Source organism: Anser brachyrhynchus (assembly GCF_964034855.1).
Source record: "Anser brachyrhynchus genome assembly, chromosome: 1".
NCBI lineage: Eukaryota > Metazoa > Chordata > Aves > Anseriformes > Anatidae > Anser > Anser brachyrhynchus.
In genome coordinates, this window is record NC_137694.1 from 54185216 (window position 1) to 54209221 (window position 24006).

The window sequence follows — 24006 nt, forward strand, 5'->3', positions numbered from 1 at the left end:
GCTGCCCAGGGAAGTGGTGGAGTCCCCATGCCTGGAGGGATTCAAGAGACGTGTGGACGTGGCACTGAGCGACATGGATTAGTGATGGGACTCGGTAGGTCACATTGATGGTTGGACTTGGTGATCTTGAAGGTCTTTTCCAACCTAGGTGATTCTATGATTCTGTGACAAACGTGTTTCCTAAGCCTTCTTCTAATGCTTTATCCAGTCATTACGAACAGACCAAAAGCCCAAATTTTCACACGCTGTGCGGTTAGGAAGGTAATATTCGTCACATCGCCTCAAGCTGCACAGGAAGGCCAGCGTAGGATTAGCGATTTCCTGTGTCGTTGCCTATTGCAATACTGTGGGAACAGACCTGGGAGGCAGTGAAACAGACTCAGGGAGCCAGCCCGGGGCAGTGGGCAGGAAATGGGGCTTGGAGACACACACGGCATGAAACCCTCCTACTGCAGTCCTCCTCTGAGGTTTGGGGAAGCTGCGTGCATTGCCGGTGAGTCACATGCAGCTGGACATCGTGAGTGTGGCTCCACCTACGGGAAGCAGGAAAATACTACAATAACCCCAGAATTTCTCGAGTGAGTTGCTGTCCCCATCCTCTCGGCCCCAAAGATTGTGGCCAACCTTCAGCTTTTCCCGGGAACCACAGCGCGCTCTGATCACGGCGCTTTTGCATCAAGGAGTTTGTGGAGTGCGTTGTTCCCTACGGTAAAGTCTTTCCTACCTGTGGGGCCCGACTTGAAAGCCACAGCCTTAAGTTAATAATTTATGTCTTCTTTGACAGAAGACACTGTAATTATTGCAGTTGAACTCTGATACCATTCCACACACTTCTTATATGCGCTTACCACTTCCTCAAACATTTTTTTTTAAAATCAGAAATTCTTGTGCTTACTGTTTGCCAGAAAGAAAAGGATCTTTTCAGAAAATCCTTACTGAGATAGAAGAAACGGTTGTCTGTAATGCTTTGAACGTGGACATCAAACTACTTCTCTAAGAGGTTTATGTCCTCTCTTCTTTCTCAAAATGCATTTGTACCAAGGGAATTATACAACAGCAGCCAGCAATTGATGTGCAGGACGTGGAAAATAAGAACGAAACCATGCAAAGAACATGATTCAGTTAAAAATGTGAGTGTGGCTGGCTTCTCTGAAGGCAAGGAATCATGTCAGATGTTTCCTCCCATCGCCTCTTATTCTTGCTTGTCAGGACGTGATTAAACAAGACTGAGAACATACCATCCCCTCCTAGTTTTACAACACACAGCAGTGTAAACACAGCAGGACTCTGCTCTCCATTAGGAGCCCAGTCTCCAGCCCCCAGAGCCCAGTCCTCCTCCTCTGCACCCTAATACATGTGCTTGAACTCCAGTACCTGCTTCTGCACCCTCCTCTTCCTCTCCCTGCCCATCCCTGAAGGCTCACCCTCCTCGTCAACCTCTGCCCATGCAGCCTGCGAGAGAAACGTGGGCTCCGTAGGCTCTGGCGCGAGGCCACGCAGAGATCTGCCGAGCTCCAGTGACTGAGTGACTGGCATTATTCTGTCTGGCACAGGAGCTCATCCATCCTTGATGCAGGCAATTCTGGCTCAGCAGAAGCTCTCTGTGTACATCTTGCCAGAGCTGCTGGGAGAAAAACACCACAGAGGTGGCTCGCCTGGCAGCCCAGGTTGGTGTCTTGCAGGAGCCTGGCCGTGGCGCCCATTTTGTGGCCCATGCAAACCTCTGGAAAACTTGGGATCTGCTGAGCTGCTAAGATGCGTGTAACTGCTCAGAAGCGAAGCTCGCAGAATTCATTCGTTGCAAAATTTGTACATCTATATTTTAAGCTGTATCAGCTCGCTGTGCCCACCAGGTTCTTTCCTATTTAATTTGTCCACCAACACAAGGCAAGACAATAAATATTCTTAGGCACGTTCAGAGTTGTTGGCTCATTGAGGTTTCTTCAATAGCTTACGATTTTAAGCAGAGTCATCTTTAAATGGCTGGAGGCCATTCAGGCTTTAATGTTAAGCTGAGTGTTGAGCCATTTTAAGAACTTTATCTTTAGAAACATTCTTAGGGACACCTTTTAGCTTTGTTCTCTTTTGGTGCTTTTTTTCCGCGCTCCTCGTGCTTTTCTTTAAAGAGAAGTGAAATCTAAATGCAAAACTGTCAGTGATGACTAAGACATCAAGTCTGGAAAATCAAAACATTTCCGTGCAAGACTCCGAGCTCCGTTGCTCATGGTAGGCACCCAAAAGTAACTTGATTTTATAATTCTGCAGCTGAGTTCAGAACTGCACTTAGAATGAGTTTCACTCCAACTAGGTTGAGTTCTGCTGTATTCTGTTATACTTCACTGGTGTTTTCTTTGCTGAATGTAAACATTCATCTAGCATTAAATCAAATGGAAGACATTTAATATACTTGATGTGCTTCCCTAACAAATAGCACAGACTGTTCTTACTCATATGTTCATAAAATATGAATTTAGTTCATTCATTATAAATTTTAAGAAAACTGAAAGCTACTGAAAATAACAAACGGGCCTTCAAAACTAAAACGAAATACGGCTTATATGTAATATGCATCCTTCACTTTTGATTATTCCTGATGAAAACAGTAAGCTTTTATGGCAAGCATATTTCTCTCTGTTTTTCTCCACTGTATGTTTATCAAGGTCTGTAAATACCCTTGGAACTGTAGAAATCCGCAGTACTAGACACTGAAAGCAATCAGTAATATGTAGAGTATGTAAATCAGTAGTGGCGTTAATAAAGCCATGAAACCTAATCACAGAAATGAAGGGAACGATTTCCATCTTTTAAATGTTCATCTGTTTGAAGGAGGATATGGCTAGGCGAGTAGCACTCCGGCTTGTGAATTGGAAATCCTGGCATAGCTGTGAGCTCTGCCATCAATTTGTGGCATGCATTTGGGCACATCATTTCTCCCTTTGCACCGTAAACAGATCCATTAACAAGGATCCTAAGCAAATGATTTCAAGAACAAGCAAGACACCATTGCTGGTAAAACCGGCAACGTGAACCAAAAAGACAACCGCACTTTCTGATCTGCTAGGATCATTTCTCTCAGATCCCTAACGTGCTATTCTTAGGAAACATGGGAGAAAAGGAAGGTAAATATTCCTGACTTGTCATTAAACCTAAGACTCCCAGAAATACCATCATCCATGGGAACATTTCATGCTTTTGACTTTACTCTTTCACTAAACTACCTCTGGAGGGCTAACCCTGCCAAAGAGCATGGAGAAGAATTATGTTACGATCGAGATTTATGTGCACAGCCAGAGCCGAACTGGGTCCTTGGGAACGAAAAGCAAAGAGCCGTAAATGCCAGGGCTGGAAACTAGGGTGAGATACTGGTGGGCTGGCAGGAACTGGCGAACTCCTTGGTCCTTCTCAGCGCTCCCGTCTCATCGAGCCTCGTATCATCAGTTTTATAGGTTAATCGCGCGTGGCACAAGTATTTTTTCCTAACTACTTCACGTGCATTGCTGTGCGGTTATATCATGGCCTCCAGTGCTTTCGGCTACTGGAGGGGGGGACAAAGAGGGGCACGTCTTGCCCCCGTTACACCATTAGTTATTCTGTATGTTTGTGCCCCCCCTTTGCTCCGAGCCATGCCCCGTGCGAGGCAGCCCACCTGCGGGCACGGCGCCTTTCGGGGCGCAAGGCCAGGGCCCACCGCCGGCCCCGCCGCCTGTGGCGCCATCCCACCCCGCTCAGCCCTCGCCCTGGGCGCGGAGGCGCCCCCCATTTTGATCTCTTCCCCCCTCCCCCCTTTTTTTTTTGTTGTTCCCCGCTTGGAGGAGGGAAATGGGGCTCTGTTGGAGGAAAAGGCACCTTTCTCCCCCCAAAACGGCGCTGCTGGGAACTACCAGCCGCCAGAGGTCACGGGCTGGGCGCGGGCAGCACTCGCTGTCCCCCTGCCACCTGCCCTGGGGAGCTCTGGGCCGCCCCCCCGGGGTCCCAAAACAACACCGACATCAGTCACAATAACGCCCCCCCCCCAGGGCCACAGGCGCAGCGCTGGCCCTTTAAGAGGCGCCCCCTCCCTTCCCCACCCCGCCTCGCCCTCCCCTCCCCTCCCACCGCCAATGACATCACTCCCCTCCTCTCCATTGGCTGCCGGCCCTGTCAGTCACCCCGCTCCGTCCCCGCCCCCCTCCCCTTCGCCCTGCCTCGGGCCCGTTAGCTTCCCCAGGTGCTCTCCCCCCATTGGCGGGCCGCCGTGGCGCTCACCCTCTCGTCTCCCCGCTGATTGGCGGAGGCCGGCGAAGGCCGGGAGGCGGGGGGCGGGCGCTTCCGCGGTTGCGAGGCGCCGGGCGGCGGCGGCGAGGCCGGGCTGCCCGCGGGGGGGGGGCGCGTGCTCGGCGGCGGCGGCTCCGCCAGGGGCGGGCGGGGCCGGAGCGCGATGGAGCCGTGAGCGGGTGAGTGCGGGGCGGCGGCGGGGCAGGAGGGACCGGGGGGGGGGCGGGGGAGAGGGCACCGCACCCCCCCCAAGCCCCCTCCCGGAGAAAGCAAAAAAAAATTGTATATAAGATTTTCTTCTTTTTTACCCGTTTTTGCTGGGTTTTAGCCCAATTTTCAAGCGCGGGGGCGGTGACGGCAGCGTGCCGGGCTTGGTGCCTCCCCTCACGCCCCCTGCCAGGCTGGGTTTTACCCCAAAATAGAGGTGCGGGGCCGGGGGGCTGCCAGAGGGGCGTCCCTTTATATGGCCCCGCTCGCTGGTGGGCCCCCCGGCCCCCTCTATATGGCCCCCCGGCCCCCTCTATATGGCCCCCCGGCCCCTTTTATATGGCCCACGACCCCTTCCGTGCTGCCCAGGTGGCACACACCCTGCTGGGACCCCTCCCGCACACCCCGCATCGCCCCGGCTGTGTCCTTGTGGGGCCCTTCCTGGGGTCAGGACGGACCCCGCGGTGGGTTTTGGGGTCTTGTCGTCGCGGCACCGCTTCCTTTTGGTGTCCTGGCCGTGCCCTACAGCATCAGGGGCTTGGTCCCGAAGCGGCACGGTAGCCTTCCCTCGGTGGTAAGTAGGTTTTGAGGTCTTAACGATGCTTCTGGGTAAAGCTGTAGCTTCTTTGCGGGATCTGGGAAGCCGAAACGTGCCTTTTATTTCTTGGTAAGATCTGAAGATGTGGCTCTGAGCATTAAGAGAACGTAAAATGTGGTTATTTGGGGCCAAATGTGTCCATCCAGCCATTTCTAGCTCAGGCCCTGGGCAAACTCAGCATGCAAATCTCTCTTTAAATTTGCGTTTGACGTTCAAGGTGAGTTAGCCGTGCCTTAGCTGACTTACTGAAAAAAAGCTTTCAATACATGTGTTGGTTTTACTTCCAGGTAAATACACGCCTCCAACACCAATTTCAAAGCGTACCTCGCTGCTCGCACAGAAAACATCAGTGAGTTTCAGTAAAGACACCGTTAAAATCCGTCCCGTAGCACTGCCAGCCGTGCGGTGCCTTTGGGTCTTCATAAGCCTTTCTAAAAATACTTCGGTCGCTTCTGGAGAGGAAATGAGGGGGTACCCGCTCGTTCTCATTTGCTGCAGTCATTATACGAGTGAGCTAATAGTTGTGATTAAGTAGAGGCTAACAATAGATTTAAACATAAGTGTGTGATCTGAAGCTGACTGCGAGCTCCTTTTCTGTTCTTTGGATTTGGGCTTTCTGCTGAAAGGAGAAAGAGACTCAGTAAAGCGAATGCCATAAGCTTTTCACAAGTGGGTGAATTTGCTCTTCTTAATCACCAGATATTAACTTGCCGAGTCCTTCCTCACTCGTAATTTAGATACCAAATGTGAATTCAGGAAAATACAGTGAAATACTGCCAGTTGTGGCTTCTCGGGCATCATACTGCTCCGTACAAAACGTAAGTAGTGCTTTGTGGGCTGATTCCAGCAGTTGCAGAAGCAGCTTTCGTTTCCATTCAGCTGAGGCTGAAACATCCCCGCTCTAATATTAGTGTGCGGGGAAAACAAAACACCAACAACCAAACACAAAAGTCCTTAGGCAGCAAGCAGATCATTAAATACAATGCAAAGAGAGGGAGTGCAGAAGACGTTTTTACGTGGGGCTGAGAGGATATGGCAGCTGTCCAAAAGCATGCTCTCATAGAATGCTAACTTCTCTTCCCCTTCGGTATGAAATAATGGGAAACTCTTGGGTTTGGGGAGAAGTGCTTGCTTGTGATGGTGAAGCAGCATTGCTTTTCACGGACCCTTTCACCTCAGAATCTCCAGGTGAAATGCACGTTCAGGCAATCAAAATAGCCCGTAATTTAGTGAAAACAAAAAAAGCCCTGCTGGATTTCCTTCACCGTGATTCCCCTGTTGTGTGGTGTACGGTGGGGGGGAAAGGGGGCTGTTACTAGATATAGGGGAGGATCAGAGCAAAAAGCTTTGGATGTTAGAGTAAAAGCAGATCCGTTCTTGGCACGTGCCAAAACGTTATCACAAGATTAATTGTTGCGCTCATTTGGAACGTGCGAGGTTTTTACCCAAAAAGCACAATTCGTAGTAATTCTCAGTCTTCTGTCTTCACTCTGTACACTCAGCTGTCCTTCCTGTGTCCTGGATGACATAATCTGACTGTCTCGTTATCTGTTTACTTCTGGTAACTCAGTGTTATGAGTAAGATCCCTTTTGAAGAGTACAGTTAATTTCTTCTGCTTAAAAAGAGGTAACAATTAGCACATCTTACTGCAGTTACGCAATACTGTGCCTTTAAAGAATTTTTATCAACCATGTCCTGAGGGTCAGTGTCTTTTTCCTGAGAAACTGTTGAAGAGGAAGCAGGAAAAAAAACAACTGTTCAGCAGTCTGAAACCGTCAAACACCTACTCTGGGAAAGCCAAATCTAATTATTTCCTGCTGGACGCATTGCTGAACTGAGACTGAAGACAGAGGATGTGGTTACACAGACGTTTCTTTTAGTATTGGGGCTGTCTTGAAAAGCTCGTATTCCCATCTGCTTTTTTTATTTTTTTTTTCCATCGTGCGCCGTCACCTCGGCAGTGACGGTGTCTGCGGGGCCATGCGCTGAAGCAGGTTAGGAACCCGATTTTTAATCTCTGTGCTTTCTGTTGCTCAGCCCCCAGCCCCAAAATGAAAGCTAGGGGAGGGGAGAAGGAAGGCATAAATGGAGCAGAGGGGAGGGAGCGCAGAAGCTGATCAGTAAGTGCTGGGGCTGAAAGGAGCATTTTTTCGGAGCCAGAGCCTAAAACTGTTCCTGTGACTCTTCTTTTATGCGTGTGCATCAAATGGATGCGATGGATGGGGCTATGTCAATTCCCGACCTCTGGTTCCTTTGTCAAACACTCCCCTGGCGCTCCAGGGAGATAACGTGAGGTTCGTGTGTACATTTTACCTCCCCTCCTCTGAGTGCTTTATGGAGTGCAAACACGGCTAAGTGGCTTCTTCAAGGGAAGCGAATGGCGTTGGGGTGAGGACGGTTTACATTACCGGCCTTAGGTACGTCGCGGTGGTCGGTCAGGGCGTTGGGATTTTTAAATGCAGGTCGTCCTTGTGGAGGGCAAATGATGCGTGCAGCTTACACAGGAATCTGCCATCAATCTGATCCAGCGGTTGCAGACATTAAGAAACAATGCCGGTCGCCGTAGCTCAATTTTCTGTGAGCCTTTTCTATTTCTGATCTGAGACGCTTATTTTCCACACAGTTAAATCTGAGCTTGTCACTGAGCAAGGTGCTGCAGTTGTTTAAATGATGCTTTAATATTTAACGAATCGAAGCAATGAATTTAGCTTCTGCGGCAGTCCTCTCCCCCTTCCCCTCCCATTTTCTCTGGGCAGCGTGCAGTTTCTTGTGTGAAGAAATATTTTAGATTTAGGCACACAGCCATATCGATAACATCTCTGCGTGAACGTGAAATTTAACACATAGTCACGAGTCGTCTTAAATCTTGCAAGCTAAAGGCTGAGCTTTTAATTGGGGGTTTCCTTTTGTACCTTAACCTCATGCCATCTCTTTGCCTTTGCTCTCCTACCACAAACTAGCATGTCAACTACTTCTCCTTATCCTTCTTAATTAAGCTGTGCTCCATCTTTCAGCTCCTTTTGGCCCTGCCGATCCAGAAAAGCAGGGTTTTTGTGGAGCACGGCGGCAGAAGAAGCGTGGTTGCTGCTGCTGCTGCATGCACCGGCACGTTATTTGTCAACAGCTGATCAGCGGGGCTGCCTCCCTGTGAGTTCCTAACTCACGGAAATAAGAATTTGCTCCTGGACACAGTCAGGAGCTGCTGCTGCTGTCGCCTGTGCTCGCCGTGGGTGCATACCCAAGTGTGTGTGTGTCACGATACAGGAGCCGCTGGAGTAAAGCACAAAATTCTTTATTTTCCTACCCTCCGGTGAGGCAAATAGATGTGCGGAGTGCACGTTGTCTTCAGAGTCCCTTTATGGTAGGGAGATGGAAATAGGATATCTACTTTTGAGAAATTAGTTTTGGTTCGGGACAAGAGCCTACATCACAGATTGTTTCATCCCTAAATTATTGCTTCCTGTGATATACGGCAATTACAACTAGGCGTGCAGGGCTGCGTGTACTGCGGTTCCTTGAGTTCTACCCCCTCCGTGGCTTCGTAGAGACACTTAGGATGTTTTCACTGCACAATTGATCCGTGCAGTTGACACCCTGTTTAGCCTTACTCAAATGAGATCATCCTTTACACACAGCCATACCCACGTTATGATGAACTCATTCTTTCTGCAACTGTTTATAAGTGGGAAGGTACAGAGCTGAGCTAAATTCAGACGGGATTCACTTTCTGTCACTTGCCGGGGAACTTTCCCTTCCTTTGTCAGGAAGCTGTTGGAGAAGCACTGAGGTGCTCTACTTGGATGATATTTTTAAAAAATATTTTTATTTTTGCCCCCCTCTTCTGATCTTACAACAATACAAGAAGTTTCCAAGGAAAACGTGATTGCAATTTGCGTTTTTATTTCTATTCCGTTGGGTAAGATGGGATTAGTTTATGATGGTTTCAAACCTGGGAGAGAGGTTTCTCTGAGCTGTCGGTAGGGCCAGGTTAACGTTAACCCTAACTTTAATGTTAACCCTAACGTAACTCTAAAACCCTAACGTCTCTCTAAATTCTCCCTCTTCCATCCAGTCAGGCATGCTTTACAGGAACACCTCGAGCTTGAACCTTTTGAAAGCCTCCGTCTGAGAGGCAGCGTGGCTGTTAAAGAAGGGCTATGAACTCTGCCGCGTTCAGACCAGACTCGCGAATCGTGTCGGGGTGGTTGTGTGCTGTTCAGACGTGCTCCGGCTCCCCCAGTCACCAGCGAAGGCAATAAGCCATTGTAATCACTGGAATAGCAGCCATTTGGCTTGAACATGTAAACACTGACATGTAAACATTTCCATTGGACGGAGAAGTTTATCAGCGAGATGAGACTTCTGCATTTCTCAGAGATGACACTGTTTTTTCTTCCGAAGATCTAGGACAGTCGAATTTTCCTGCGTTGACTAGTCAGAGGAAGAAGGACTGGAGGAGTGTTTTGATTGTGCTATGAGCAAAGAATAGCTAAAGCAGCTTAACTGGGGAATTTTGCCAGAAAACGTCTCAGTTATCAGGTTAATCTTTGCTCACTGGCTGCAGTGTAGAAGGAGCAGTGAGGAGCTTACCTTTCCATTACAGTTGTAAGGCGGTGTTGGGAAGTTTTGGTAAAGTTTGGCGTGATGATTTCAAGGCGGGGTGTGTTGGTTTTCTCTTCCATCTTCAAGCTGGATTGAAATTTCAGGGGATGACTGGATAAGGGTAACAACAGAACAATTATACCTGCAGCATCTCTTACTTGAATGGCACACACAACAGAAAAAAAAGTTGCCGACTGTCCGTGCCCATGGCAAGCCAGTTTATAGCCCGCTTAGGGTTCTGATGGCCAAACAGTCAATTGCATGTTGCAATGCTTTAACCACCTGCTAAGGTTGAGCGGGGACTTCCTTGACAAATAGAGCTGGAAGTTTTAAAGTTGGCCTTTTATTGTCCAGGGTATCTGGAATAAAACTACTTCCTAGTAGAGGAAGGAAGATGAATATTGTCCTGGAGGGTGCGTTATGCGTGGGGGAACAAGGATCTCTGGACACTTGAGGATGCTAAGGGAAATGTTGGAAACTTGGAGGGGGGTAAATAAACCAAGGCAAGGAAATTACTAAAATAATCTGTCCTGTTTTCTGAGTGTGTGCTTCTGTGATACACAGTTAGGGACCAGCCAGCAGAAATCTTCAAATGAAACCCATCTCTTAACTTGGCCACACCTTCACGTATGAAAAGTGTTTTTAGGGTATCTGGGTCTCCAATAATAAATAAATAAATCCCATTCAAACCAAACAATGCCAAAAACTTGCTCTGGAGTAAAGATTTAATACATAGATAAATTTAATTCATGCACTTACAGTTTGTGATTAAAAAGAAATAAAAAACTGCCACACAAGCCAACATTCAGTATCTAAATTTTGATGTTACGTGCTTACTGCTGTCAGAAGAATGCTTCAGCAAAATTATTTTATGAAATTACGTGAAAAAACGTTTTTTCATCAGGTTTACTATCCTTGTAGAAGACTTCCGTTGACTTCCTGAGGCTTTAAAACCAAGGCATTTTTGTCCTTACCTTTTAGGCAATCTAAGATTCACAATTCTGTTTTTAGAAAAAGTACAGTGTAATATGTATGTGGTTTTTATCCTTTTATTATTATTATATCTTAATTACAGTTATATCAGTTTGGCTGCTTTATTTAAAAAGAAATATTACTCTTGTTACGGGTTCCCTCGTTAAATTAAGTGGTTGTAAGTAAGTAATTCTAAACATGGCCTCGTTGATGAGTACTGTAAGAGGTGGCAGGATGACTTGTTGGTTCTATGTCAAAGCCATGATAAATGTAGTGCTGATACGTTTTATTCAAGGAAAAGTTAAAACTGTCTCTGTGAAAAGGACTGTAAGGGAAGCTTCTGACATTGTAGCATCTTTCCTTTCGTTTATTTGTATCAGTATCGTAAATCCCTTCTCCTGCAGGTTGTTAATTGGATGAGGGTTGACCAAGTGGATGTGCAATTTGTTACCTGTATCAGTGAGCTCCTTCAATTTTGTGATACTCTGACTATCTGAGCATCTATGGTCATTCTTTCCTCGGTCTAATTGGTGTAATTGGTGTCATCCTGTCAGATGTTGGTGTCATATACAGCTCTCCCTCTCCCCCCCACTTTATTCACTCTGGCTGTGTTAACACTTGTGTCCTAAGCCCATTCATTCTCAAGTTTATATTTGGGGAGGTTCCTGGGTTTCGTTTTTCCTCTTATTGACAGGATATCGTAGCATCCCAGCGGTACTTCTGTGTGCCCGTAGGGTGCTGCTGGTGTCTAGGAGGCCCTAGAGTCTGAAAAACCCAGAAGAGAAAATGGAATGGAAATTTTTGTATTAAAACCTTCACGTGATTTGTTCTTTGAACGTGGCCTACGGAAGTAGGAGTAAAAGTGTGACAGCTACAAATCAACTTCCGACCCTTTATATTGCTGTTTGAGAGAGGTTTTCCAGAGCCTCTGAAGTAATTATTTTCTAGTCAAATACAGCTGTGCACATGTGTTAAAACTGTATTACAAAGAGAAATGGTTGTGTTACTCCAATGCACTTAGGATTTTTAAAGTGTGGGGCATGGCTCGCTCTCCCCACCTCCCTCCTATAAGATTCCCATTGCAGTCTTGGCAAATCAGTGTACTTTTTTTTAAACCTGTCCCTGTTTTTCTTTGGATGGATAACATGGTGTAATAAACTAGTCATAACAGTCTCCAACTTCTACCATCTAATGTTTAAGAATTATTTCAGTACAAGGACGGTAAGATTGAGTGTATCATTTGGTGAGTATCCTGGCTTGGTAAATCTCAAACAATGCATTCTTCAGAACTGCCAAAGCAATAGTCCTAAAGTAAAAGTTCTGCCCTGGAAGTGGCGTGGGTATGTATATTCCAGCGTGGCAGTCTTCATTTTCAGTCCAACTTCCGTCGTGTGTGCCAAAGTAATTAAAGATAATGAAAAAAAAAGGAAACCTAGATGTAGGACTTGCTCCTTTACTCTTAAAGGAGAGAATGGGCTGTGATGGTTGTTTTTTTGAAGATCCCTGAGCATGTGTCCTCTTTTCCCTTTCAGTGACTGGGGAGAGAGCTGCTGGCATGGAAGTGAGCTGGGTTTGTCCGTGGGAACTGTGAGTAAGGTATGTATTGTGTTCTCTTTGCTATCTTCACTCTGCACCTTTTGTTCGTATGTGCTGAACTGAAAATCACTTGTGGTCACTAAACATGAGGGTTAGTAGCAGACTGAAGGGAGGGCGTTTTGCAGTGGTACTGGTAGGAGGTGTGACAGCAGTCGGGTAAGGACTTGGTAGCGTAGAGCGTAAATGTACTCTTGTGCCCTTTTCATTATTGCCTAGCAATTAGTCAAGTTTGTCACAAGTTAGCTTGTGCTGCGTTGCAAACTTCTCTCAGTGTTTTGCCTGCATGTTTTTTTATGATACTTGTATAGCTAGCCTGATTTATTCAAGTATATAAGGGCAGGCAATTGCAATTGTTTTACATACAGTAAAACTGTAATGTCTGCCAAGATGTAACTGAGATTACCATGATACAGTAGTGCCCAAAAGAGAAGAAGATATATTCAGACATTATTTGTAGTCCCAGGCTGCGTCTTACAGTGAAGAATAGAAAAACGTTTTAATCTACTCCAGCACCAGAACTCAAGTCCTGTTTCAGCTGTCCTTCCTGTGCTGGCTCTTAGTATTGTTGCTTCAAAGCAAGAATATGTTGGCCTGTTTTTTTCCATACTGGAGGTTGAGTTTGTTATTCTTTGAATTGGCAAAGTACAGCAGCAGTAGCAGTATTCCCCATCACCATCACCCTGCCACGTTACCCACATTCATTAGATTTACATGTCAGGAAGCACCTCTTGAGTGCTTAATACTTTTCAATAAACTGTTTAGCTTAGACAAGGCAGTAGTATTGATACGTGCTTCTGTATGAATCACTGAAGAAAATTCTTACCTGTTTTTCAGTAGTGGGGAATTCTAGGGGGGTGGAAAGTCGGCTCTCACAGGGGAAAAAGGGAACAGAAGATCTGGTAACTCAGTCTCAATTGCTGGGCTTCCACTTAAACGAATGTCATGCCACTAGCTGTGTTGGGAGGTGCCAGTAAATTCAGAGAAATTTGGTTTCCACACCCAGTGTCTATTGATGGGGAGGAGAAGCAAGGTCAATTCAGATTGGTCTAATGTTTGTAGACAGCCTCATACTGTCATGACTAAAGAATGCGGCTGGGATCAGAAAACTTCTTGCAGTCTCTGTTTCAAGCTTTGGTTTCACGCTAGACCTAACATGGGGTAACTGAAAGCTGCCACTTTTCAGTGGGCCCCATTCCTCTGTTTTTTTGGTACCCTGTCTAATGAATCTGTAGTCGTAGGTTTCGGACAGTTAGCATGATTTGGACAACAAGCATTTTTCAAGGTGTAGCTTTCCATCAAGAAACAGTGTGCTGAGCTGACTTGCTCTGTGGCAGCAGTCACTGGATTTGAAGCACAGAAGGCGAGAATTTAATGTAAAATTGAGGTGAGAGGAGAGAATGGAGGTCCATATATGTATTCTAAATCATAACCCATGATCACGCTGAATTAGGCAAAATGTAAAACCACCCCTTTACTCACACAAGTGAGATGCTAAAAAAAAAAAAAAATCTAACCATAAACTTCTTCAGATAGTTTTAAGTTCTGCAGTTGTCTGCTGCTTTGTGCTGACATGAATACTTGTGCTGTGACACCATTCTTTTCCTTTTTTTTTCCCTTAACATTTTTTTAAAGGCTACATTAGTTCCCCGAGTTGTCACCTTCCTAGCCCAAGTCACTGCTCTGCTATGCCCTAGATACTTCAGTCCCTGTCCCAAAGTTCAAATCTTCTGGTTGAAAGCATATTGTTTCTTGGGAAGTTTTATTTCCACTCTCCTGTTGTCCAAGGACTTTTTCTTCCAGATCTGCCCTTCAACGTGAACTCCTTCGTTCTTCCTCATCCCCTCAGTTTTCCTGCTATGAATTCCTGAGCTGAAGCTCACATCTGGCTGCAGATCATCAGCATTCCCTTTTCTAGTTTGCTGCAGCCTCCTTGCTGCCATTGATTGTTGGCATCTGTTGCCACATGCCTTTAGTGCTGGCTGAATCGAATCCATTGCTTCATCTGCTTGCCCCTATGGGGGGGGGGAAAGAATGCTTTGCCTCCTGCATGCAGGAAACTTTAAAAAATGCACCAGATGACAATTGCAAGGAAGTCGGACAGAAGGTGGTGAAAAACAGGCATAGAGCAATCCTGCTCTAAATACACTATAGTTCATCATGCATTTCTTTGGCACCAGTGCAACCTTTAAACAGCTTGCTCCCTTTCGCTGCTCCCTCTGTTTTGCTGGCATAGCTTTTTTTGTGGCCATGGTGAGCCACTCTGGGGAACAGATCCTCCTGGAAAGAAGTGGTTTTTGCTAGATTATTTTTCATCTGCTCCAGTACATGTTGTCTCCGTAAGATTTATGCTAGTTTCACAATGAGGAAGGTATGAGAGTGGGAATGTGTAGCAGACTGCTTAAGTTGGCACTGCCGCTGGATGTTTAAGTGTGCTCTTTGACATTGCAGTGAAGCTGATCTTTCAGCGAGCTGCTGTTGCAAAGGCTGGTCAAACCTCCAGGCAGCTGTGCTCTCCTGCTTTTTCCTTTGCATCAGAGCTAGCGATTGTGCAGCCAAAGGGCAGATCCATGGAGCTAACTGATTCTTGTACAAAATGGTTTCTAGTTTTTTGCAGTTAGTTGTCTGACCTGAGCCTCTCTGTCTAATCTTTTGTACACCCTCAAAAGAGAAGCAGCAGAACAGCTCAGTAGGAGGAGGCTGGGTTCTCCTTTGAGCTATAAAGTTGAGCTATATCATGTCAAAGGCCTAAAATATACCAGTATACCCACAGCCACAGGAGAACCGAACATTGTGTCTTTTTTGCTTCCTTTTGTTCTTTGAACGTCAGTGAAAATTATTATTTCTTCAGTAGCTATCTTTAATCTCACCAACCAAGTGATTAATTCAACACACTGTGAGGTATGATAGAATTATATGTCTGTAAAGTATTTCTCTGGTTCAGAGCTCAATGTCCCTTGAAATTAGAAGGGTGTCTGCCTCATTCATGCTTTGGGCTTAATTAAGAACTTCAGAAATATGTGGAGAGTTCACTTTTTTTGAGCAAGGATTGTTTATTATAAGCAATCATAAATATCATTATAAATATCATTGTTATTCTGAGAACTAGTTCTGATATTATCTGTTCCTTTGTGTACCCAGAGTTTCACGAGCTTGAAAGCCACAAAGTTCCTCCAAATGTATATCGAATCATGAAAAGTATTTCTTAAATATCTGGAATGCAAAACTACATTTCTTGGCCTGCAATTTGTGGTTTTAAGAAATGGATATTTTTAAAAGGTTTTTCAAAACCTCTTAAAGGCTTTCTATCACTTCTGGCCTGAGTAAAATGACTGCTAGTATCTCATGAAGAAAAAAACTTACAGCATGAGAAATATGGCCCTTGATGAGTGGTCTTTAAAGTCACGTGGGAGGCTGTATTTGTCTACGTGGACTTCTCAACAGCAGAAATTAATGGTGTTGAGTGCTTGGCGTTAGATGTGTTCTTTGGAACTTTTTCCCTTCAAGTCCTAACATCTCTATACAGATGCTCATGCCTTTTGTCTGATAAGATTTCTTGTTATTTTCTTGCTGGCCCGAGCATGCCTTCTGACTCTTGTGCTGATGGATTTGCTGGAGGCAGTAGTGGAGAGACTTCTGGGGATGCTTCAGAGATGGCCGCACGTACTGGAATGTTACCGGCACTGTACGCACACAGATTCAGGTTCTCTGGCTCAAGAAGTTGTACCCATCTGTTTCTTACCAGCATCTTTGTTCAAGTGATGCAAACACTGGATTTTTAGAAGAGACGTCGTAGGATAGTAGCTTGCGATAATGGCAAACTGGACAGCTTATGTGTTCAATTCACTGGTTCTAAACCAGAAGAAATTCATTTATTTTGCCTGTTGCTGCCTCCCTCCATCCTGATTACTGTGAAAGTGAAGTAAGCTGCCCGATCCATTTTGCAGAAGACAAATCATGTGCAGTATATGCATTAAATTAAAAGACCGTAATGTAAGGTCATCTGTCTTTAGTGGTCTGTGCAGTTTTGCTCCTTAACTTAAGGTTCCTTAGGAACACACTGATGCATTGTCTGCATATAGTCTTTGTGACACTCACATTGCTGTTTACTGTGCTGTATAGACTTCAGGGACAGAGCCATCAGTTCATCTCTCAGTTAAGTGGAGGAGTAATTCTGTCAATATTTGTTGCACAGGTTCAGCTTACAGACAGGAAACTTTTTTTTTTATGCAACCTTTAAGGTTCTCCTGTTGGTGAGTTTTCTGAGTTTTCTTTGATATCTGAAGAGAAAAGGAATATCTAACTGTGGTTTCACTCTGATCCTTACAACCTCTCTCCTTACAACCTCTCAAGCTAATGTGATGCTGCGGCTTCCATCTGCTGCAAACTTGAGTTGTCCTGAGTTGTTCTTTTGATTTGTGATGACCTGGGGGGAAATGGTTGCCTTTGGGCATGACTTACCATTGTCTTCCTCTCTTCCTGTTCATTTCAAAGATGATCCACTTAAAGCCACTTTGCCCCAGATTGCCTCTTCTGTTGGCCAGACGACCTCAGCTGGCATGGTTATTTAACAGAAGGGTGCTCTTAACTTTAAAGTAGAAAAACCTGTCTTCTCAAAATAGCGCAGCTGCACACACATGCTGTTGCTGGTAACTGCTGGAGGTTGCTTAGCAATTCTTAAATTGGTAGGAAATTGGCATTACCCCGGCAACCTGGCCCCCAAAATGCAAACGAGGGAAGGCTGTTTATAGAGGTGTCCTTGCTTGATTTGGGAATTTTGATGTGCATTTTCCTCTTTTTCTGTGCCTCTTTGATATTTACTTTTTTTTAATTCCTTCTTTTTAAGAGGTTTTACTCTGGTCATTGAGGCTTGATATTAGGGAAGGTGGTACTGTTCTTTGGTTCATTTAAATACCCAATACAAAGAACTTAATTATACCATGATCGTATGAATATTGCTAAAGTCAAGCAAAGTCTGGTGCAGGAAGACCTAGAGCATGTGTCCATGTCCAACACGAATGTTGGATAGGTAAACCATATATCAACACCTTAATGGGACACTACTACCCTAAGAAGCCCTCCTGATATCTTTTTTATTTCTTTGTACCTGTCTCCCTCGTGCTAGCCCAAGTGTTTGTGTGGCTGAGTTGCAAACCAGATCAGGAACTGATGCAAATTAAAACTAGCAATCTGTGTGTGTGTGACCAGGTCAGATATAGCCCGGATCAGTTCCTTGATCTGGCTCAGCCTGTGCTGGCCCACAGGAGGTGAGGAAAGAGCAGGCTGGACTGTTTCTTTTGTAGGCAATACCAATTTAGCCTCTAACCAGAGGATGTGGTCTTGCGATAAAGCTCAGTTGATCTAAGCTTATCTCTCGCCAAAAGGGGCGGTCTTGGATGAATGCTTTTGTTGCTTCCTTGTGCTGACATTGGTGCTTGTCTGGCGTCATGGTGGGATGATTAATGGAGCTAAAAAGGTGGGCAACTAATCCTAATTCTCAATCCTGCTACCCCCCCAGTCTTTTCACTTAGCTCCATGAAGGAGCTTACCGCAGGTGAGACAGGTTTCAGTACTGCACGTGTCTGTCTGTGTTGCCTTTTCACCTCGTTGGCTTTGAGCTATCCTTCAGGGATTCTGGGTGAGCAGCTCTACGAGAAGTTTCTGTAAGTACATTTGTAACGTGGTAAATGCAAAGTAGAGTACTTTTTCACCAAGGAGTAAGCCAGTCAGATTTACCATGCGTTTACTGTGATAATGGTGTTGGGATGGCAAGAGGATGCACCTAAAAAGAGCATTTAATCTTTATAGTTTTCAGATTTGATAATCTTTTTCCAATATAGATCCAATATTGGATATTTGGATATATTGGATCCGATATATATTCCAATATATATCCAGTCGTAATTGGATATATATTGAAAAGTGGGCCAATGTGAACCAAATGAGGTTCAACAACTCTAAGTGCAAGGAGCTGCACTGGAGGTGCAACCTGGAGGTATTCAAGGCCAGGTTGGATGAAGCCCTGGGCAACCTGATCTACTGGCTGGCATCCTTCCCTGTGGCAAGGAGGGTGAGAGCGGGTGATCTTTGAGGTCCCTTGAAAAACAAGCCATTCTGTGATATGGTTTTGTTGGTTTGTTTTATAACTTGCTCAAAAATGACTCTGCCATGGTTGTCTGGCTGAAATTGAAGTTTGTTAGATGCCTCCAGGAGTCAGAAAGGGGTGAAGCTTATTTATGTATTTCGAAGCAGTGTCTAATGTCTCTTTTGGGTAGCTCCATCTTCCTAGTGCCGTGCTCCATTGCTGTGTGAGGCGATGGTGGCGTGGTTTATGGCAATGTCATTTGAGCGCTGCTGGCTCCTGAGAGCTCACTGCTGCCCCTGCATCGCGGTGGTACAACTGGGTGCGTAGTTGGCAACGGAGAACTGATTCTTCTGAATAACCCAGGACTTTTTTTTTAAAAACTGAATTGATTCCCCAATTGGAAAAGCGGTAGCATAGGGACAGAAATGAGCAGCTGGACAGTGGAAGGCTCAAAGGATGCTGAAGTTGGTGTTACTGCTGTGGAACGTCTGTGGGATCACAGCCTCTTATGTCCCAGAAGCAGCTGAGCCAAAAGCACAGAAATGCCATGGTAGGAAGCTTTTATCTGGCTAGCAATAGATACAAATCCTTGAGGGCACTCACCCCTGAAACCCTTGTGGAGTTGCAGAGTGTTTACTCTGAAGGCTGCCCATCAGCTTCTGCGTGACTCACTTAAAGATCTTCATGGTATGGTACATTTCTTTATGGGAACCTTTCTGGTCTGTTCAAAACTGACAGGCAAACAAACATTGCAAAATTTTAATAGGGTTCTAAATATTAATGGGTGCAACTGATCATTCTGCAGTGACAGTCAGAGTGGTGTGACTGTCTGGGAAGACTAAATGCAGCCCCACTGTTGGTTACAGAAGAGGATTCCATGTCTTTCACAGGAGATCTGTGATTTCCAAATAACGTCGCATGGATGACTATAAATCCTCAAAGCGTCGTCTTAATCCCTGTATACCCTTATCTGACTTTTAATTGAAAATACCAAAATCAAACCCATCTAATTATAGCTTTTACTGTAGTCTGGTGGACCGGATGCATTTTTTTAGTGGGGATTTTTTGCATTTTATTAAAACTTGGCATTGCTCTGAAAAAAGTTCTCTTTCCGTTACGTAGTGGCCAGTTGTTGGGAAGTATTAATGGTGCAAACAGGATCTGTTCCCTGTGTTGTGCTGGCACAAATGTTGGAGTGGCTGCATGGCAAACTGTACTGGGGACCTAATTTATCTGGAGAGAACCAAAAGGATGGCTTTTCCACCTGGATTTCTCAGTGGGAAATGGGAGGGGATGTAGAGGAAGGAGGATGCAGGATTTCTAAACGCATTTAATGATTTATTCCAGTTTAGTTTCATTTGAGCTGCAGCACTAGTTGGAGTAATAGAATTGTTATCCACGTTGGCTGAGATGCACAGTGAGACTGTGTTTTTTTTGCATTTCGTGGCAGTGTTTCCCTGTATTGTGCTGATGCTACTGTGGTTTGTATGGAGGAATTGATCCAGCTGAAATACGACCCAGGAAAAATGACATTTCAGCCAAATCAGCTTTCTGGTAACGGTTCGCAGTGTGGCTGTATACAAGCAGCTCTGCTGGCACAACAGAGGACGTGGTGAAAGGGGAAGAATGACTGTTCAGGCAGGGGGTGGCAGGAGTTGCTTAAGCTTTGTTACCCTTGATGTGGACAGATACTGAATGACATGCTAGCTAGGATTAAGCAGATACCTTCTGTCTGTGGCATCTTCTGCATCAGTTAGGAAACCTGCAAGTTTTCAACCTGCAAGCATCAACCCCAGTGATAATCCGAGGCCTGTGCCGAAGTTCTCTTGACCAATTTGCTAGAGGAACTCTCTTTATAATCCCAGTATCAATTAACACCAGTTGGTTTGGTATTGCTCAGAGTTGCATATCAAACTGACACGCAGGCTTTGACCTCCTGACCTGTTCGTTGTGGCTGGGCCAGGCTAGGCCGCTTTTACTGTAGCTTGGTACTGTGCTTTTACGTACAGGATGTAGGGTTCAGTGCACTGGCTAATGTGGATATACCTAGATCAGGAACATAGATTCTGCTTTACAACACTGTTGTTAAAATGGTGTTTGAAATGTGATTGTCCTACTTCATGCAAATTCCTGTTAAACAGAAAATCCAACGTGTTACAAGTTCCTAAGTACATTTCCTATTTTCCTAGCTGAGGCAGTTCTTACGTATTTGAGCCATTTGAAGTTCTTTTTGAAGAAGGGACTCTTTTTCTTTTCTGGGATGGATTGTGGTGGCGGTTGAGCCTCCTGCCATCCTAAATCCTTGCTGGGTAGGTGTTAGATGCCTGTCACCTGTCTGGGGGTTCAGACCTGCTTCCATTTGTCCTCCTGCGTGATCTGACCCAACTCATTTGGTACCAGGCAAAGTGTAATGTCTCCAGTGCATCTCCTTTGAGAAAACAAATAGGCTTTAGCCCCCATAAGCTGGGTGGATGTTGTCCTTACCAGCCAGCCCCCTATCTGAGCACATGCTCTTCCTTTTAGCCCCTTTCCCCAGGCCTCCCATCACTGCAGGGACAGGGCCTGGGGCCAAGCATATTGGCCACTATTTGACTCTTTCCAGCCCTTGAAAGGATTACTGTAGCTTACCAAACTGTTACTCAAAATCTGTGTTTTAAGGGCGTGTGTTTCCAGGCTTTTTGTATCTGTTGTGAAGAGAAGGGCACAATCCCATTTTTTTTTCTTGTTGCAGATTACCATTAAAATTTGCTCTCAAATGGATGCAAGCAGTATTTGCCTTGGACAGGAAATATATCAAGGAGGAGGCAGGCGCATTCTAGCCAAATTGTAACTGAAGAAAAGCAAATACTTTGTATGGCAGTAAGCTTTGGCTCAGTCTCATTTGTTTTGTTTTAACAAGCACCAGCTTCGGTTAGTGGCTTTTGTTTTCTTTTTTTTTCTCCTCCATGCTTTTCCCTGCTTTTCCTCAGATAGTGACACGGGATCCTGGGACTGAATGTGTGACAGCAGGGATGAAATAGCATGTATTTGGTACCAGTAATTCTTACTCTCGCATTCAGTATATACTGAACAAGTTTTTGAGACAAATGTACTGCCGCTTATCCTGATCTGTGCATTACAGAGCAAACATAACTAATCAAATGAAGTATGAAACTGAAATGAAAGCAGGGAAAATGACTATTTGAACTACTTTATCAGCTATTAATGTGCTGAATGTTGTCTCACACATTCAGGTTAACTATGGGTGTTAAGTGGAGAGTTCTTAATAAAAAAAATTGTATTGTTAAAGGTATTTGTCCAAGTCTGTACATTCTGATTGATTTCTGGAAGATTACCAGCTGTTTTTCACTTTGCTGCTTTGCAGCTAGCTCTACCTCCGTCTTCTTGAAGCTGAAGGTTAGCCTCTGGGAGAGTTTTTTGCTTCTTACGTGCCTGTGGTGCAGCGGAGTTGGTAGTGGTAGTCTTCTGAGTTTTGGCTGGGTGAAGAAGCAGCATACTGAGAAGCAGGAACCTTTCATCTTCATTAATCAAACCCAAATATGATTGTCCTCGTGAACTCCCTGTTACTGTTTAAATGTTAACGCACTAACCATTCCATTGGAGGCTTCCAGCTGGTTTGTTTCTGTTTAAATTACTGGACATAAAAGAATTTTAATTTCAACATAATGTTGGCTTTTAAATAATTCTTTAAAGAACTATGGAAATACAAAAAAATGAGATCAACTTGTTAGTTTAATCATTAAACCCCCTTATATATTGCACACTTTAGTTACAGTAGACAAGGCTTTAGACAGGAAAACTTTTCTGTGTACTTTATATATGATATTTTTCTTGCATTCATTGTCACTGGCAGTGAAAGGGAAAGAAAGAACAGGGCAAGAGAATTATTTTTTGAAATGCAAATTAGATTATTTAAAAATCCTCGTTCGTACTCAGCTGTCCTTCCAGGTTCGGTATGAAGGATTACTTTACCTGACTGGATTTCAAATTGACAGTTGTCCTCTTAAAACACCATTGTTGGTATAAAAAGAGTAATCAGGAGTTCAGCAAGATGTTAAATAGGATGACTTTGCTGGAAGCTGGAATATGGTGACCAACACAGTCTGCGGTGATTACAGCTCTAGTCTTCTCAAGATTTGTTTCGTGAAGTACCAAAAGCTGAGATCACTTTCTCTTAAGTTTTTAAGAAAATTATGATAATCTGTAGTTCTATCAGTAGTTTCTGTGGTGACCCTGTTGGAGGCATGTGCAAGTTTATCAGCTGGTGAGTTGAGCAAGTTTCAATCACTAGATGTGTCTCAGTTGAGAACGATAACACAAACACCATGCTAAGGAGCCTGTTTCTCTAGGATATGGAGGTGCCATAGTGAACTGGAGGTATGGGTTAAGACTCCTGAGATTTATTTATTTTTATTATTATTTTTTATTTATTTGTCTTGCAGGTTGCCATCACGAAAGCCAAAGTGGATTTCTCCGGTGTGGTGTGCCTGCCCCCTTCCGTCATTGCTGGAAATGGGCTGGACGGAGGAGGGGCTGGCGAAAATGACGATGAGCCGGTGCTGGTGTCCCTTTCGGCGGCCCCCAGCCCTCAGAGCGAAGCTGTTGCCAATGAGCTGCAGGAGCTCTCCTTGCAGCCCGAGCTGACCCTCAGCCTCCATCATGGCCGAAACCCCAACCTTCCTCCGCTCAGTGAAAGGAAGAATGGTAAGTGGTACCATGAACTCGGGTCTCATATAGTATGTGTCCACTGGTCGGCTTACGGGAAGTACCGCGGTGTTGATGTGGTACGTGTTCTGGTGGCAGCACTGCTGCTTAGTACTTCTTACAATATTTTATTCACTTGAAGAACTAATAATCTAGAGTTGACAAAACCGATTCCCATTGTTAGATGGGAGCGACTGGTGTTGCTGTAGAAGTTCCAGAGAGCCTAGTGATAAACGCAGGTAGGTTGTTTTAGGTGAATACCAGAAACAACTTCCAAATGTCCACGTGCTTTGTGGTGACTAAAAGTTGTGCAAGGCCAAGAGACAATCAAAGGAAGTGTTAACTCATCCTCTGACTACAGCCGTCAAAGATCTGTAAATTTTTCTTTGCCACTTTGGTCTGTACATTATCAGGGGTGGATAATCTTTGTCACTGCAAATGTCTGAAAAGTTACAGTATCACAGTATCACAGATTTCTAGGTTGGAAGAGACCTCAAGATCATCGAGTCCAACCTCCGACCTAACACTAAGTACTCCACTAAACCATATCGCTAAGCTCTACATCTAAACGTCTTTTAAAGACCTCCAGGGATGGTGACTCCACCACCTCCCTGGGCAGCCCGTTCCAATGCTTAATAACCCTTTCGGTAAAGAAGTACTTCCTAACATCCAACCTAAACCTCCCCTGGCGCAACTTTCGCCCATTCCCCCTCGTCCTGTCACCAGGCACGTGGGAGAACAGACCAACCCCCACCTCTCTACAGCCTCCTTTAAGGTAACTGTAGAGAGCGATAAGGTCGCCCCTGAGCCTCCTCTTCTCCAGGCTGAACAAGCCCAGCTCCCTCCGCCGCTCCTCGTAAGACTTGTTCTCCAGACCCCTCACCAGCTTGGTCGCCCTTCTCTGGACTCGCTCGAGCACGTCCATGTCCTTCCTGTAGCGAGGGGCCCAAAACTGAACACAGTACTCAAGGTGCGGCCTCACCAGAGCCG

At 45.2% G+C, this 24006-nt stretch overlaps 1 protein-coding gene across 3 annotated transcripts in view; it reads left to right on the plus strand.

Moving 5' to 3' along the window:
* Positions 1-4517: 4517 nt before the first annotated feature.
* MRTFA (myocardin related transcription factor A) overlaps positions 4518-24006 on the plus strand; it is a 97720-nt gene continuing 78231 nt past the window's right edge. The window contains exons 1-3 of one of the 3 annotated variants that reach the window (XM_080575395.1): positions 4518-5035; positions 12167-12230; positions 22755-23016. In XM_080575395.1, coding sequence (XP_080431521.1) covers positions 4779-5035; positions 12167-12230; positions 22755-23016 — 583 coding nt within the window. In that variant the 5' untranslated portion in view covers positions 4518-4778. Of the gene's footprint in view, positions 5036-12166; positions 12231-22754; positions 23017-24006 lie in introns of those variants that run through there. The other 2 variants (XM_080575396.1, XM_080575397.1) reach the window with 2 other exon arrangements.